The sequence below is a fragment of the Lagenorhynchus albirostris genome, chromosome 3 (assembly GCF_949774975.1).
Source record: "Lagenorhynchus albirostris chromosome 3, mLagAlb1.1, whole genome shotgun sequence".
Lineage (NCBI taxonomy): Eukaryota > Metazoa > Chordata > Mammalia > Artiodactyla > Delphinidae > Lagenorhynchus > Lagenorhynchus albirostris.
The window spans coordinates 40287337-40305077 of NC_083097.1; the positions used below are offsets into that span (position 1 = coordinate 40287337).

Sequence of the window (17741 nt, forward strand, 5' to 3'; positions counted from 1 at the left end):
AGAAAAAGCTGAAGTTTATTAACATGTGCATGGAGCATATATATGGGAATCTCAGTGATGAGTAATTCAAAGGTGTTGGTTCGCAAACTGGTCCCTTGCCATTTAGGAAGGCAAGGAGAGACCGAAGAAAGAGGCAGGCCACTTCAGATTGGTAGGTGGCAGATTTAAAAAGCAAGGGAACTTCCATTCAAGGCTTGTCTTGGGCCCCTGCAAGATGAGTAGAAATGCAGTCACCTGCCAGAATCATCAAAGTTTATATAGAGGCCTTAAAGCGGTTCAGTCACATACACAGTCTAGTTGGTCTCAACAGCACATTAGTCTCTCAAGGCTGTATCCCTGAAGGGGCTCCTAGTGTGGGATAAGTGGGTGGAACACACATTCCCAGGACAGGGGATGAGGTGAGGAGCCTCCAGTTGCCTGTCCAGCTTGAGGGTCAACCACTGGTCACATCTGCTAGATGACCTTCTCCAACAGGAGGGGTGGTTAGAACTTGGGGTTTTATAGCATCTTAACAAAGCACAATAATTTTGTAGAGAAATGACAAGACAAAGGAAAAGTAGTTTAGGCTTTTATGGGTTGCAAACCGTGGAAAGGTAAATATACAGGGAAACGAAAGAAAAGGGCTAATTAATAAGGCTTGTCATATAGGTTTCTCTGGTGCCCTCTCTTGGTTGGTAAGTCTAGAGCTATCTCTGGTGATTAAGAATTGTCCTGCACTTCCTGGTAGAGAGGAGAAAGCAGAGTCTTTCTTGAGTCTGTTTATTCTCAATTGCTTTGGACTCAAAATAACCTTTATGTCAAATTGGCATGCTCTGTGGTGGCACACTCTGAACCACTTCTGTGGCTTCTAATTTGTAGTCAGTCCCTCCTCTTGGTTCATAATCCAGTCTGTGTTTGCTGAAATGAGGAAGCTATCTACCACACCACTTGTGGTATAACTTAGCCAAAATATAGCACTATCTTTTACTCTATTCCTAGTATGATACTACCGTTTACCATTCTCTCTGTAATCCTTTTAATATGTCCCCCCCCACCCGCTGCTCTGGTATTTAGAGCTGACACCTTGCTTTACTCAAATTAATATCTCCCCCTGAAAAACCCCTTGTTTCTTGGATTAATATTTCACACCTGATTTATGTCCCAGGGATAGTTCCTCCCCTGGATGTGTGGGTCTGTAAGATTAGCCCTCCAGACTCTGGATCCTCAAGTTAGCTTGCCTCCTGTGAGTACATCCTCCTCGCCCTCCAACCCCACACACAAATATTCACACATGTGGGAGCACACACTCACACGCATACACACACACTCCTGCGCAAGAGTGTTGGTACTTTAAAAAAAATTTTAATATTATTTAAAAGTTTATTCAAAATATAAATATGTAATGCCAAGACTTATCAAATCATATAACTTAAGTATGTACAGTTCATATGTCAATTCTGCCTCAGTGCAATTATTAAAGAAAAAACAAATATAATCACTATTATAATTTTCTGCTTAAAATATATATATATATATAAAAGTATATGGCAGGGGTTTGTGCTCGGGTTGGAGCTGAGATTTAGTCATATGTGTCATGTGGAATTAGGTAGTTGGGGAAGGAGAAGGCGGAGAATGGAAAAGAACAGAAGCCAAGATTCAAGGAAGTATGATGGAAAAAATGCTGAGCCAGACTCAGAAACAAAGCCAAGGATCAGGAGGAAATAGCGTTTCTGCATATAATGTGGTAATTTGTCTGAATGCTTTGAAACTCAGCCTCCCAGGATGCAGATATGCACCCTGGGGGAGGGGGAAGGAAGTATGGCCACAGGTGAATCTCACTGGCTCTGGGTATCACACTGGAGCAAAAGAAAGCCTTTTGGGGAATCCCTCTAAGAAAATGTCAAATTGAGAGGAGGTTGCAGCCTCCTCATTTTTAGGCAGATTCATAAGCCAGTGTGGCAGCATGAAGTCTGAAGTTATCACAAGAAGGAAAATGGAAAGGGATCTACACACACTTGGTGGTTGAGGAGAGAACCACTCTCAAGCTGTAGGGGCCAACAGCAGTCGCAACTGATCTCCGAGCACAGGTGTGTAAGTCACAGCCCAGGGACTCAAGAAGGGCCCTATACAGTGAGAGGAGGACATCTGGGTATTTGCATGAATGGGATCGCATTTGTACTCAGAGACTGGCAGCTGACAAATTTCAGTTTACAACCTCTTTGTACATGTCACGGGTGGCGACTCTAAGAAGAAAAGGAATGGCCTTACCCTAGTGTAGCATGTGAAAATGTATTGTTTTAAGGGCTTGAAAAATGTTAAATCCCCTCAACTTTAAGCTTTGAACCATCTGCATTGACCTTCAGATTTAGAGGTTTTCAATGGTATAAGCCACCTCTCATGTAACTATACCTTTATAAAGGTTCATACTGAATCTAAAGAAAATATGCCTAAATGTTCTTTCATTGAACTGAATGGCATACACCAGACTGAACTTCCGTATCCTCTGCTCATATGCTTCATATAATTTCAGCTAGAGCAAGACTCTAAGGACAATATTTGGGAATGAGATTTCAAGTTCACTGAGGACAGGCAGTTAACATTTTGGTCCTCACCACAGTACTGAGCCCATTACTTTGTGCATGGTAGGTGCTAAATAAATGTTAAGTGAATGCGTAAAAGTTATTGCAAGATTCTCAACTTAATTCAAGTGAAAGATCATGTTAGAAACTATAAGAATTTATAAGAAAGAGAGAAAGTCTGGAAAAGAATTATACAAGAAACTTAGAGGCAAATATTACAAGACCATGAAATGGACCAAAGTTTGTGAGGCAGGAGTGTAGCTGTTGCTTTCTCACATAGCATAATAGGGGATGTAGAAGCAGAAAAGATTTAGATTAGATGATTAAGACTGAGATTCCTGGCAAAATTTAAGTTCAAAATCTTTTGAGGCTCTCCCATCTTCACTGTTTTCATTCTTTTGATGTGTAAACAAAACTCACTGGCCTGCCAGTCAGATAAATCCTAATGGCAAAATTGGCTCTGTCTGACTTTTTGATGTTAAACATTTGAAATTCATTTCCATCAAAAAGGATTGACTCCAATCCAAATGGGACAATCAAAGTTACTTCAAATAAGATAGGAGTTAATGTCACTCATAGGATGCATTAAAAGTTAAATTGCCAAATGGTTGAGAAAGGAGGGGTCTTGGTTTCAGAAAAAAATAAAAGCTACCTAAAGAATCAAAGATTGGCAGAGGACTTTAAGAAAAAAGAGATCGTGAATGGTTTATGAGTGTGTCAAACTAAAGAAGACCGTGTATTGAGTTAAACTTAGGTCTCATAGAATCGGGACTAGAGATAGGCCATGGGAAGCTAAAGGTACTTGCTGGGTGAAGTTACAGGACACTGGAAATGATGAGTAATTAAAGAGGAAGTCAGTCTACAGAGAGGAGAATGGAGGAAGGCAAAGCCAAGAACTCACACAATCCCTAAAAGTTATAGAGTGAACTGTGTTCTTGCCTTCCCAGTCTCCACTTTAGGTCCCTAAGACCAGGCTGTAATTCATGTCTTTGGGTTCTCTGAAATTTCCTCATGTCCATTCAATTAACTATTCTTTGACTTAGACCAAGTAAGATTGATTTCTTCCCCTCTGAAAAACAGCTGATTTCTAACTGAAACATCTAAGTTTTCCCGAGAGAGCAGAACAGCAGAGAGCCATACAGCTGGCTGGATCCATGATATGACGCATTTCTTTAAAAGAATCTAAAGTATACATGAATAATGTTTCCCCTTCATTGAGCTTTTCCTAAGTTCTAAGAGATAAACCTAACTCCTTTTCTCGGTTTCCCTTAATAAATTAAGATGTTAGTCCTTAGTTGAGCAAATGTACAAACATTTATTATGCATCAGCTCTATGCCAGGCCCTGTTTTAGGGACCGTGAGTAAAAGAAGTTAGTGAGACGTGTTCACTGTCCTCAAGGATTTCCCATTGGAGAAACACATATGCCTTAAAGGTAAGCTAGTGCTAAGCATAGAAACCTACTCAAACCAGATTAAAAGAAAAAGAAAAAATATTAGGAGGATACTGGGGCATTTCATGGAAATAAAGTTTGGAAGGGCAGGCAGATCTCACAAATGACTGGAAACAGAAAATAGAAAGAGGTAATAACTAAAGCAATCTCTCACTTCCCACTCCCTCTCTCCCTAGCGCATGTGTGCTTCCGTTTCTAGGCCTTTCATCTCTGCATCTCTGTTTTCTATGAATAGCTGCAGACTGGCTTTTTCTATACTCATTAAAGAAAATGGTTGCCCCGGGTGAGCATGAATTCTAGTGCATGTAGTCAGCAAAGTCTCTAGAATCTATACCCTGAATACAAATCCCTGGGAGACAGTCTGATCGATCAGCTGGGGTCAGGTGTCTACCCTTATCCCTAGGAGGCAGGCAGTGACTTCTGGAGGAGAGTCATGGCAAACTCAGAATGACCTACAGGCAGAGCTGACACTTTGTGCATCTAGCACACGTATGAAGACAGATACGGACAATCTAAAATGTGTAGGTATATTGATAAGTGCAGAGAACTGAGAAACAGAGAAGTCTAAAATGTGTAGGTATATTGATAAGTGCAGAGAACTGAGAAACATACAAGTCTAAAATGTGTAGGTATATTGATAAGTACAGAGAACTGAGAAACAGAGAAGTCTAAAATGTGTAGGTATATTGATAAGTGCAGAGAACTGAGAAACATACAAGTCTAAAATGTGTAGGTATATTGATAAGTGCAGAGAACTGAGAAACATACAAGTCTAAAATGTGTAGGTATATTGATAAGTGCAGAGAACTGAGAAACATAGAAGTCTAAAATGTGTAGGTATATTGATAAGTGCAGAGAACTGAGAAACATACAAGTCTAAAATGTGTAGGTATATTGATAAGTGCAGAGAACTGAGAAACAGAGAAGTCTAAAATGTGTAGGTATATTGATAAGTGCAGAGAACTGAGAAACATAGAAGTATTTTACTTTTGCTTATTTGTTTTGTTCGTTCTTTAGTTGAAATGTCTCTTACTTTTGGACATTATGCAACTCAACCAGCACCTGGACACCCATGGTGAGTCAAACTCAATGGATTGTGAATGTCACTCAGACTTGTCATGGATTTACTGGGTGACATTTGAGGAGCCACTGGTTACTTCATTTCAAATTTTCAGAACTTACATAGAATTTCACATTCATTACCTTTTTCAGGACTAGGGAGAGGAATATCAAACTGTCAGGGATTTCATTTCAATTTAGTAACTATTTTTAGGAACTTATTTGCCAGGTATAGGAGTAGACTCTTGTGATATAAACATATATTTAAGAGATCTAGCATTTAAGTGCGAAGGTGGAGTATACACATGTAACTAAATTCAAGTCACACCATAATACATACAAAAGAAAGATTTTTTTTTTAAACTGTGGGAGATGGGAGCCAAGAAAGAATAATTCATTATGAATAAAGGGGATGGAAAGGCTGGGCAGCTAATACACAATTCTACTGGAGCCTTGAAGTAGAATTTTAAGAAATGCAGAAAAGGGAGAAAACTATTCCAGGTGGAAAAAATAGCTAAGGAATTAGCAAAGAAGGGAGAGGTCAGCCAGTGAATGGGTGAATTTGCCCTAAGTGTAGGGAGGAACCATGAGATACGGCAGAGGCAGGTTGGGGTTCAAGTGGGAGCTTAAATGCTAAGGTGCTTGAACTTCTTCTGGTAGACGTCCAAAGATTTTCAGCAGACCAATCCTGCATTTTAGAAAGAAAACTGTGATGATGGTATAAAAAGTGGTTTGGAAACAGGGATGGAGAAAGCACAGAGAGATGATTTAAGAGACTGTCTCGTGGTACAAGATCAAAAGGGCTTTAAAGAGAGTAGCAATGGAACAGAAGGTAGGAGATGACATCGATAACCAGGGTAGAGGGTAAAGAGAGAATTGATACAGTGCGGTGGCCGGGAGGCCTGGTGGTAGCTCTGAGGACGAAAAGCAGAGGTTTGTGGTTTAAGTGAATGTATACATGGAAATGAGATAAGCAGAGAAGAGCCTGATATGAAGCTAAAAAAGATCAGAAGGGAATGCTGGGAAAAACTCATCTGAGCCTCCTCTTTTTTTTTTTTTTGGCGGTACGCGGGCCTCTCACTGTTGCGGCCTCTCCCGCTGCGGAGCACAGGCTCCGGACGCGCAGGCTCAGTGGCCATGGCTCACGGGCCCAGCCACTCCGCGGCATGTGGGATCTTCCCGGACCAGGGCACGAACCCGTGTTCCCTGCATCGGCAGGCTGACTCTCATCCACTGCGCCACCAGGGAAGCCCTAAAGACCCTTTTAAGTGATCAGTAGGTCAAAACTACTTTTATAATAATACTGAGACATTAGTTGCATTTTTCACTGTTTTCACGTTTGCCCTGATGGTGCAATGGGATGGTGCCCTGATCTTGCATTGCAAGAACAATGATCAGTAAGAGTAATCGTTGCATTCTTCAACCCTGAGCACTAGCAGAGAGAGAGAAAGAGGGCAAGAGGGAAAAGGGAGAGTGGGGGAGGAAGAGGGAGGGGGGGAGGAAGAGGGAGGGAGGGAGGAAGAGGAAGAGAAGGGAAGGGGAGGAGGGAGGAGAGAAGAAGGAAGGAAGGAGGGAAGGAAGGAAAGAAGGAAGGAAGAATGGAAGGAGAAGGAAGGAAGGAAGGAACGGAGGGAGGGAGGGAGGGAAGGAAGGCTAGTTTTACTTGAGAATGTCCTTGACAAACCCGTAAAAATTATTACTTTCATTAAATCTTGACTCGAGTACATGTCTTATATTTTGCATGAGGAAATCGGGTGGTAGGTACAAAGCACTCCTGCTGCACACTGAAGTTGAACGGTGGTCTCAGGAATGCACATGGAAGCCCAGTTTTACTTGAAAGAGCAACTGGTAGACAAACTATGATTATCCAGACTTGGGTATTTCACAGACATTTCTCAAAAATGAACAAAGTGGGCCTTTCATTTCAAGTGAAACAACTGATAGTCTATTTTGCCAATGATAAAATTCAAGCTTTCAAATGAAAATGAGAAGTTTGGAAAATGTGTATCTGCCAGCATGAGTTTGACAGCTTTCTGATATGTAAAGACTTTTCTCATGAGATAGGTGGCGATATGATTTTTTTGATATCGTATAAAGAGATGTATCAACAAAGAGTTGCATCACTCTATGAACTAGTGTTTTCCGAATGAACAATGCAAGCCACAATGGGACAAAATCTTGCATGAGATCTAGTCAAAATACTCAACGGACCAATGAAGTTTAGTGCACCAGGTGCTGGAGGAGGTCACCGAGAGGATAACTGTGAGCTGGACCAAGGCAATTTCACAGGTTTTCCCTGCCCCCCAGTACCTTCTACCCACTGTTCCCACAGCAGGAGTCACTCCAAGCCTTGAGAGAGTAATGTTACTGAAACCATCTGAACTGTACATGTGACTGAATGCTATTAAGGCCTCTATATAAACTCATCATCTTGCAGGAGGGCACAGAGATCCACTCATCTTACCCAAGACAAGCCTCATATGCAAGTTCCCTTGCTTATTAAAACTGCCACCTACCAATCTGTAGTGGTCTGCCTCTTTCTTGGGTCTCACCTTGCCCTCCGTGTGCTGACTGTACGTGCATGCCCAGCTGAAGGATCAATGTTCCTATCCAGTCTCAACCAGCTCAGCTTAGACTGGACACAGCAGACTCTAAGTTTCTAGAAAACAACTCACTGGGGCAAACATCTTATGGTTTAGGCTACGTGCAGCTTGGAGGGCATGCAAGTCTTAAAAAGACTTTGATGAGTGAAGGCAGGTGAAATGGATTTAACCCACAGTTTCACAACTAGTCTTTTAAAAACACCACTTGTTGAATCTTGGTGCAGTATCAGAGGAATAGCCACAAGTACGTTCTATTTTTCCAGCTATAAATCTGTGCAATGACAGAGTAATTCATATAATTTCACCAAAACTATGTATCTACAATGATTGACTGCAGAAGCAGATAAGAGAATCCAAGTGTTTATTTTTTAAGCCAGATATTAAAAAGTTTGGCAATGTAAAACAATGTCATTTTCTCGTGAATTCTTTTATTTTGGGAAATAGTTATTTTTCATAAAATGTATTATTTATGTTAACATGTAATAGTTTTATTGTTATTTTAAGATGAATTAACACAAAAATATTGAAAAATTTATCCATTTCAATTTCTTCCATGGTAAACATTGATAGAAACAATTCACATATACAAAAGTTCTTTGAGATCTTCAATATTTTTTTCCAGCTCTATTGAGGGGGTAGTTGACAGTTAAAATTTATGTACATATTTAAAATGGACAAATTAAGTTTTGATACATATACATTGTGAAATGATAAGCGCAACCAAGCTCATTAACATATTCATCACCTCATAATATTTACTTTTCCTGTGTGTGTGGTAAGAACACTTAAGATCTATTCTCTTAGCAAATTTCAAGCATATGAGACAGTATTATTAACTATAGGCACCATGAGGTACATTAGATCTCCAGAACTTAGTCATGTTCTAACTGAAAGTTTGTACCATTTGACCAACATCACCCCATATTCCCCACACCCCAGCTCCTTGTAACCACCATTCTACTCTCTGTACAATAAGTTGACTTTTTAAGGTTTCACATGTAAGTGAGATCATACAGTATTTGTCTTTATCTGGCTCATTTCACTTAGCATAATGTCTTTTAGATTCATCTATGTCACTGCAAAGGGCAGAATTTCCTTCTTTTTTATGGCTGAATAATATTCCATCATATATATAATCACATTTTTTTATATTCATTCATCCGAGGGATCCTGAGACCAAAGAGTTTGAGAAGCCCTCCCTTAATCTTATTTCCAGCTCAGAATGTGGTGTCCAGAAAAATTACACTTAGGCAGGATATCTCCTAGGAAGTTTAAGGCAGAAGTTCTCAAACTGTTTTGTGTCAGGAACCCTTTACACTCTTAAAAAGTTAATGCGGGGGGCTTCCCTGGTGGCGCAGTGGTTGAGAGTCCGCCTGCCGATGCAGGGGACACGGGTTCGTGTCCCGGTCCGGGAGGATCCCACATGCCGCGGATTGGCTGGGCCCGTGAGCCATGGCCGCTGAGCCTGCGCGTTTGGAGGCTGTGCTCCGCAACGGGAGAGGCCACAACAGTGAGAGGTCCGCGTACCGCAAAAAAAAAAAAAAAAAAAAAAAAAGTTAATGCGGGGCAGGAGTTGGCTCTTTGTTTCTTGAAATTTGAAATTGTTGCCTGCTCTGGAAAAATATAGCTCCTGATTTATTCTGTACCTCATGCCAGGATGTTAATTTGTCTGGTTCTGAGCACAAAAGCAAAGAAGGGTGCATTTTCCTCTCCAGCGCTCTGAGACAAAGCACAGATTCCTGTCTCACATGAAGGGAACTCTCCTGCCTCCCAAGCAAGGGTCTGTTCCAAACACTTACTCACATTTCAGTGAGTCAGAAGGAAACAGACAGATATTCATCTCCCTGAAACCTGGCTGACTTCCTGCAAGAAGTCTGTGAGGAGAGCCACGATTGGGTGTCAGGGTTAGTGAGCGGCCACCTACAAATTCTCAGGTGTTATATGGAGTCTTAGTCAGCAGGTGAGTACCATCCACAGCGCAGGAAAAAAATGCCTTCAGGTGTTTGTCAGGATTAGTAAGTAGTAAGTGACAGATAAGAAAACAGGAAACAACCAGGGGCCATAGATTTTGGTTTCAAATGTATTGAGTTTATAGTCATGATTTATAAGCAGTAGCATCTGATGAATACCAATTTAATACTTTAACTATTTGAGACTCCAGCCCTAGCTATGGTAAAGGGGAGCATTTGAATTTTTACCAGTTACGTCCTTCCCATCTTGAACCACTTTGCTTCCTAGGGGCAGTATGCCAGTATGCTAGTATCCCATCCTCCTGATAGTACCTGCTCCATAAAGATTTGGAATGGTGATAATAATAATGACTAGACCAGCAAATCCTTAAGTTTAGTGTATTAAAACTTTTGATTACTTCATAAAAGTAGTCACTGGAAGGATTCTGGTTTCAACAATGTGCTGGGAATTTGTGGGTGAACTTTCGGAGGAAAAATCAGATTTAGAGAAAAGTGAATATTCTATTTCTTAGGTTGGGAAGTAAAAATCTCAGAAGTGGTTATGGAATGTTCTCTTTCCAGAGCTGAGCCTGAAATAATGGAAGAAAATGCTCACGATGTAATGTAGACAAACAAAGAATCACGAGTTCATACGGGGGTTCTCACTCTTCTGTGTGTCTTGAAGTAAATCGCTTAAAGTTGGCAATCAAATCAGCTCCTTATTTGGAGAGGAAGGTATGAGGATTTATAACACACACACACACACACACACACACACACACACACACACACGGCGCTCTTGCAGCAGTTCTTGCTTAAATATCACTTCGGGATAATCATAACTTGTGGGCAGATCTTCTTTCCTGTCGAGTTAGTTTCTAACCTGGTCATTGTGCTTATTTTTGTCCGTTTTTCCACCCACTTGGGAAAGGCAGAGAAGGCATGCACCGCGCAGCCCCTGAGAACTGTGGCTGAGGCTCACGGCTCCCCCCCAGCCCTCCCACCCCTGCCAGGAGCCGGGAGCCGGAAGGCCTGCATGATGACCGGGGCCGCTCGGGGACCCTGGTCCCCCACGGGCCAGCGTCAGGCTGTCAGGGGTGGGGTAGCAGACCGGCGAGCTTTCGCCCGTCTGCTGCGCCCGGCAGGAAAAGCCCCCAGGGGCGAGGTTCCCACCCCCACCACTTCCTGGATCCCTGGGCTGGGAGGGTGTGCGGGGGTGGAGGTGGGGTCTGCGGGGGTGTGGAGGAGCCCAGGTGCAGCTCTCCGGGCGGCGGGGCGGAGCTGGGGCGGGGCCGGGGCAGGTCGGGTGTTTGCTGAGGCGAAGGGGCGGGCCTTGGCGCCCCGGGAGCTGCCCGGCAACTTTTTCCTGCTCACACCCGGGCGCGGGAGAGAAGACCTCGGGACGGCTCCTGGGGAGTCTCCGGGTCCTTGGGTTCCCGTGCAAACCCAGAGCAGCTCCACTGCCCGGGGCGGCGGGCTCAGGATGTGGCCAGGACGGACAGGCGGCACACTGCTGCGGCTGGTGTTAGTGCTCAATCAAGGTAAGCGACGGGTTTGCTCCGCATGAGTTGCAGGAGGAACTTGCGTGGGTCCTGGGGGCGAAAGCGAGGAGTTCTGCGCCAGCGAGGCACAGGTGGCGCGCGTCTCTGCTCTGATTCCACGTGGACCCAGGCGCCTAGCCATCCCAGCAGGATGGAGAGAGACTCCCCATTCCCGCTCTCCCTCGCCTGGTGTCCCCATAAGGCACGGCTCACCCTGTCTGTAAAGCACCTTTCAAAGTCAGCTCGATACGCGCTTCGCTCTTAGGCACACACGCACGCGCACACATGCATGGGGGAGTAAAGGTTAGTGGAGCGCCTGGAGATCCAGAATCCTGCTGCCGGGCTCAGACAGGCGCCCCGCCAGACGCGGACCCGGAGGTTCTGTGCGTCCCGGGAATCCGGTCCTAGGAGACAGCCTGCCCCTCAGGGCGATGCCTGGTGGCTTTGCAGGAGCCTGAGAGCCCAATATGCTTATTTTTCAACCCCAGGGTGTGAATAATGTCCCTATTTCTTCAGGACGCAGCACGGATGTTTCTTCCCTTAGGGGACGTAGGAAAACCAAGCGCCTCTTCAATACTTGGCAGAGGGGAATTCTTCACGCCCTTCTGCCTTCTTCTTACTGTTGTAACGTCGTCTGTTCGACGGATGTAAACTTAGGCCAGGAAAAGTTCTTTTCCGCTTTCTGGATCGTAGGCGCCGCAACGAGAGATTTACCCGCAGCTGCAGCTCCAACGGCAGGGCGTTGAGAGCCGGGCCCACCCGTCGCCTGACTCCTTTTGCACGAAGTGGGGAAATGAGGCTGGGGATACCCAGCTGCGGCGCAACCACACTCCATCAAGAGTACTTTCCCCAGGGGACTTCCCTGGCGGTCCAGTGGAGGGAGCGCGGGTTCGATCCCTAGTCGAGGAGCTAAGATCACGCGTGCCGCCAGGTGCGGCCAAAGAAAAAAAAAAAAAGCTACTTTCTTCAGATCATTTTCCAGAGCCTCGTGTGTGCTTACTTCAAGAACTTTAGTTTACTTTTGGGGTTAGGTGGGGTGGGGGGAGTCGCATTTGTATATCATAGGTTGAATAGCTATCAAAGCAAAACAAACAAAAAAGTGGTCTCTGATTTTCAAGTGTTTTTACCAAGAGGAGAAATCTTTCTTAGACTGCCCTCCTATGAGGCATTTAACCAGTTGTTATGAAAGAATTCTAATGCAGAAGACCCTGTAGCATTTTCTCCAGGTTAGAGAAAGAGAAATAACACGACCCCAGCGGAGAATAGGCATCGTTAGTTTTCCTGTCTAACCCTGGGTCTGGTGCTTCACAGATATTCTCTCCTGGGACCCCAAGAGTGTTTTGAGGGGCCATCAACCCTAACTTAGGGGTTTCGGAGAAAGTTGGATTCACCTTGAGAATCAGTTCCTGGACACCACCACCTTCCCAAGAGCTAATGGACATTTCAATGCAAGCCTTTCATCACTCTTTAATTACCCATTATTAACAGAAGCTATGGAAATATAACATCATTTTCTTATCTTTGAAGTGTTGAGGCTTGTTCTGTAAACAGCAGTGAGAAATACTTCAGAGGAATGTAGTGCCGCAAGGCATGAATCAGGTACAGAGACTTTACCTGGAGTTGGTTAACAAGCGCAACTCGCTGCAAGCCAGCAGAAGTGATTTAAAATGACATCTGTCCAAATAGTTTGTATATTTCCTCCTTCCTCCTGCTGCAGATATTTACATACTCAGGGAACAGGTTTTCTCTTAATTCGGGGTAATCATAATAAAACTTTGTCATTTGTTATCTGAACCCAAGTTCCCAGGGAAACAGCATCATTTTTTGATACCATGAACATCCAAGATTAAAATGAATAATTGAAAGCTCTAGGCTTGTGACCGCTGCAGTTTTTTATGGCATGACCCTATATCTGTATAAAATTTTGAGTACTCATCATGACTAAACAGACACACATGTAGTTGCTTATAAGTTATATCCATATATATTTGTGTAATATAAATACCAAAACTTAAAATGTAAAAGGCGCATGTGTGTATGCGTTTCTACATCTGGCACCACACCAACCACTGTAGAAACTTAAAACCATCAAATCTCACTTTAACACGTAGATTCAAATTCGCTTTCTATAAACATTCTCACAGGTATTTAAGAAAAAGCAGTGCTCATGGTTTGGTTTCATATTTATCGCTTTTCATTGATCATTCCTTAGTTTAAGTGCTCGCAATCATTGAAATGGTAACCGGCAGGTTGAGGATGGAAAAGAAAGACCATAAGAGGCCTGCATAATCCATAAACTGAGTAATAGGTCCATAGGGAAAAGGGAAATGTGATTTTAAAACGCACGACGTCACTTACACTGTCTAGTGTGTTGCTTGGCTAAGGTTAATCCTTGCCTAGCCTCATCTCTTGTTATCTCTGGTGCCCTGCCCGAATCACCCCCAATTTTCAGATCCCTAATTTCCCCTCAGGCGGTACATATTCTAATTTCCCTCTTAGTAAGCAGGTCCTCCTTTAGTGTGTAATCTGGCAGCTGTTTCCTCCTGAAGCACCCTCCACCCCTGGCTTCTGTTCTCCCTGTTTGTCTCCTATTTTCCTGGCTGTTCTTTCGTAGTCTCCTTCCCAGGCTCAGCTGTTTGGCCCGGTCCTTGTTGGTGTTTGCAGAGTTCCATGCTGGATCCTCCTCTTCATTTTACCAGTTCCCTCTGGGCCTGCTCCCCACTCAAGTCAGCATCTCCAGCCAGACTCCTCTCCTGAGTTCCAGATCAGTGTTTCCATCTGTTAGCAAATATCTCCACCTAGATGCCCTCTATGCACGTCCAACTCCACATGTCCCCAACCGAAGTAGATATCTGTCCTCTGAAATTTTTTCCTGCCTTGTCTATTATTGTTTAATGGCAGCATTATCCTGCAAACATGGAAACCAGGGATCTCTTCCCTTGTCTGCAACCTCACAAACTGTCTCTAAGTTCTGTCTGCTCTCCCCAACTCGTGTGCCTTCTGCTACTGCCCAGTTCAGGCCCTTGCTTTTTTGTGTCTGGACTCCCACCGTCTTTAAGCTGGTTCTCCTGTGTTTGTCTCTTATCCCTCCAGTCCATTCTCTGCTTTGTCACCAATGGTATCTTTCTAAACACTTATCTATATCCAATCACCCCTTTGCGTCAAACGTTTGGTGGCTTCCCAGCTCACGTGGTGCACGGTCCAAATTTTGTGACACGTCAGAAAAAGTCCTTCGCCATCTGGTCGCAGCCTGCCTGTTCAGCTTCTTCTCTACCACACTCCCCCGTGCACACTTACACACAAGCACACACACTGCACATATGCACACTCACAATACACACACCCCAGAGCCATGGACATGCACCTATACACACCCTTCTGTGTTCTGACTGCACCTGACCATCCCATATTTGGTGTTAGAATATTTTCCAGACTATTTTCTTGGCCTTCACTGCCTTGATGCTTTTTCCCTTTTTTTTTCTCATCCCTTTGCAACTCACCATTGTCCTATGTTAAAAGAGATGACCCCAAGTAAAATTATAAAGTAGGGAAGTTTTTATAACAAAAAGGGAAGTTTGAGGTAATCTCTCATTTCTGGGACCCACCCTCAACGACCTCTCTCATCTCAGCCCCTCAACCACCTTAGACCACCAGCTGATATGGTAACTCCCCTCCCCCATGGCTCTCCAGCTACACGGGCCCAACCTCGACTAAGCTTTGCTTTCCTACATACTGGTTCACAAGCCACTGTTTTGATTCACATTAATAGATTGGGGCTCTGGATTCAGTATTTAAAAACAATTACTCATACGTTTCTGATGTGCAGCCAGGTTTGGAAGTAACTGCTTAAATATTAGCGCTGCACCTTCTCTTTCCTAGCAAATTAAAATTCCAGAATTGCCTGTACCACCTTGTTTTGTGATGACCACCAAGTCAGGTGTATTCCACCACCAAGAGTCAGAGAATGCGTCAGTTCAAGTGACTTCCTTCTAAAGTATGTGATGACTGCTCCTTTCTTAGTGTGCTGAAAGCCATGGGTGTATAAAAAGGGAAAAGCCTGTTAATGCAAAGAGATGAGCTGCTAATGGTGGAATTTCAGACATTCAGCAAAATAAAGGCCATTCAGTCTGTGTGTTGAAAATAAAGAGTTTCAGGAAGAATAGGAAAGATATTTGGGACCGAAAGTGTCATCTTGACATCATGTAAATGTTACCACTAAAGTCACTATCAGCCCTGCTTAACTTGGGACATTACAGAAAGATCGAGCACAGCATAAGAGAAAGAACTATGGAAAGCTGTTACTCCAGTCAATAAGTCAAAGATGTGGAGGGTGTGTGTATGCGTGTGTGCTTTTGTATCTTATGGTAACTAATGATTTACCTGGAGGAACACACAGAATAATGACTCTTAAAGAGAAGAATCTTGATACCGCAAATCCCGAGACAACAATAGGTCCCCTGTGTGAAAGTGACCCCTATGATTCTCCCTTCTGATGATACATAGGTGCTTTGTTGCTCTGGATACAGTGAATTCCAGAAAACTAGTTTTTGATCGTATCTTTATGCAACACTTGCTTTATGTAAGGCAACGTGCTGGATCCAGTGTAGAACCACTGGAAACTTGAAATGTGGTCCGGAGAGGTTGCAGTCCATTTGGAAACAAGTCCACACATGAGGGAAAGACATTGTCTCAGTCCCTGGGGGTTGCCTAACCAATTTCATACCCTACCATCCTCCTTTCTGACAGAAGCCCAAGTACTGGGTTAACCCCTCCTCTGCACAGCTAGGAGATCCAGGGAATGTTGAACGGTAATTGGACTGAGCCAGTGCTGGTGGTCCCAGACCTCTCGCCAGTGTCTGATTTAGACATGGGCATATAATGGAATTTTGACCAATGAGATATGGAGTGACATCCGCTCAGGGACTTTGGGGCAAGAATTTTTCATTCCTAAGGGAGATGCTAGTTAATAAACATACTGTCAGGTCTAGATGTAAATCTTGGAGCAGCTATAGCCATCTTGCAACCATGATGTCAGGACTAGCTTGGAGATAAAGCCAGGACACTGGCCTAGTGGAAAGAGAGGAAGAAGAGGGTCCTTCATATTGTCTTTTATTGATAGTTACTGAAATTTCGAGCCATCATACATCTTGGTGTCTTGAAAAATTTCCGTGTAATTTACAACTTGTTGTTTTGTTCCTGTTATGTTGTTGTGTTGTCTATGCCTATAACATAAAGATGTAATGTAAATTTCTATAACATAATAGGTGTCATATGGTCTCATGCAGTTAATTGCTGAATGAATGATACAGAACTAGTTGAGTTCAGAGCATGGAGAAATATCACTGTGACACGTTTAAGTATCAGGCCTCTAGAGAGGCCGTCCTGGGGGCAGGAAGTAATTGTTACCATTCAGATATACTGTGAAGGGCCTTAGAGATCAAAGTTCAGTTCTTTGTAAATGACTGTAAGTGGTAATACAGTAACGTAATCACTAATAGGCCCCAAGTCTCCTAGTTCCTGGGGCCAGATGTTTGAGATACTTAAATAGGAAAGGAGAAGGCCATTATGCCCGGAACACATTACTCAAGGTATTCACAGAAAGTGAGAGCTGGGAGGTGAGTGAGTGCCCAACCGTGAAAGGCCTTGTAAACCCTGGAAAGGAGCATGGAGTTTATCTGGAGGACAGTGGGAAGGCTCTGAAGGTTGTTAAGGGACAGTGACATGCTCCGGTTGGCCCCTTGACAGATCACTCTGGCAGCAGGGGGGATGGTGGAGTGAATGGAAGCCAGACTGAAGGCACCAAGACCACTTAGGAAAGAACTGGGTCTAGGTTTGGTGTTAGAGATGGCGGTGGTTCAACTATACTCCAGTATAAAAAAAAAAAAAAAAAAAAGGTGGCAGTAGGGAAAGATAGCTGAGGACAGATGTGAAAGGTGTTAAGGAAGAATGGACAGGATTTCGTGATTGATGTACGAGGGTGGCAGGGAGAGAGGAAGAAGGTTAAGACCGAGACCTGGGTTTCTGATGTAAACAGCTCGGGGGATGCCATTCACCAAGACAGGAGCACTAAAGGACAGCAAGGCTAGAGGAAAAAGAGAGCAGTTCAGCTTGACAGGTTGAGTTCGAGACATCCACGTGAATATGTGTAGTTACTAGATGGTTATGTGTAGCGGTGTTAGGAGCAGGAGTGAGAGCAACATGGGGATAGAGATTTAGGAGTCGTGGGCATCTGGAGAGGGATTGAAGACATGACGTTGATGAGTCAGACGAAGAGAGACTAGAGGATGACTTTGGCTGCAACCTGAGGAGCTACCTTAGAAGGTCGGGTGAGGAAACGGAGATGCCAAGGGAGAGAGAAGATGCAGCTGGAGGAGGAGAAAGAGGACAGCGCAGACTGGGGCACCGCGGAAGTGTTTCGAGAAGGAAGAGTCGGTCCACAGGATCAAACTCTTCACAGAAGTCAGGCAGGTCTGACCTCCTGGGTGAGCGCAGTCTCTGCTGAGGGGAAAAAACAGAACCAGAGGGGAGCCAGCTGAGGAGTCAATGGAAGGTGAGGGATGGGGACAGTGCCAGGAACTTT

At 43.9% G+C, this 17741-nt stretch overlaps 1 protein-coding gene across 1 annotated transcript in view; it reads left to right on the forward strand.

Annotated features, from left to right (window-relative positions):
• Positions 1–11103: 11103 nt before the first annotated feature.
• ITGA2 (integrin subunit alpha 2) overlaps positions 11104–17741 on the forward strand; it is a 104425-nt gene continuing 97787 nt past the window's right edge. The window contains exon 1 of the mRNA XM_060142940.1: positions 11104–11161. Coding sequence (XP_059998923.1) covers positions 11104–11161 — 58 coding nt within the window. The remainder of the gene's footprint in view (positions 11162–17741) is intronic.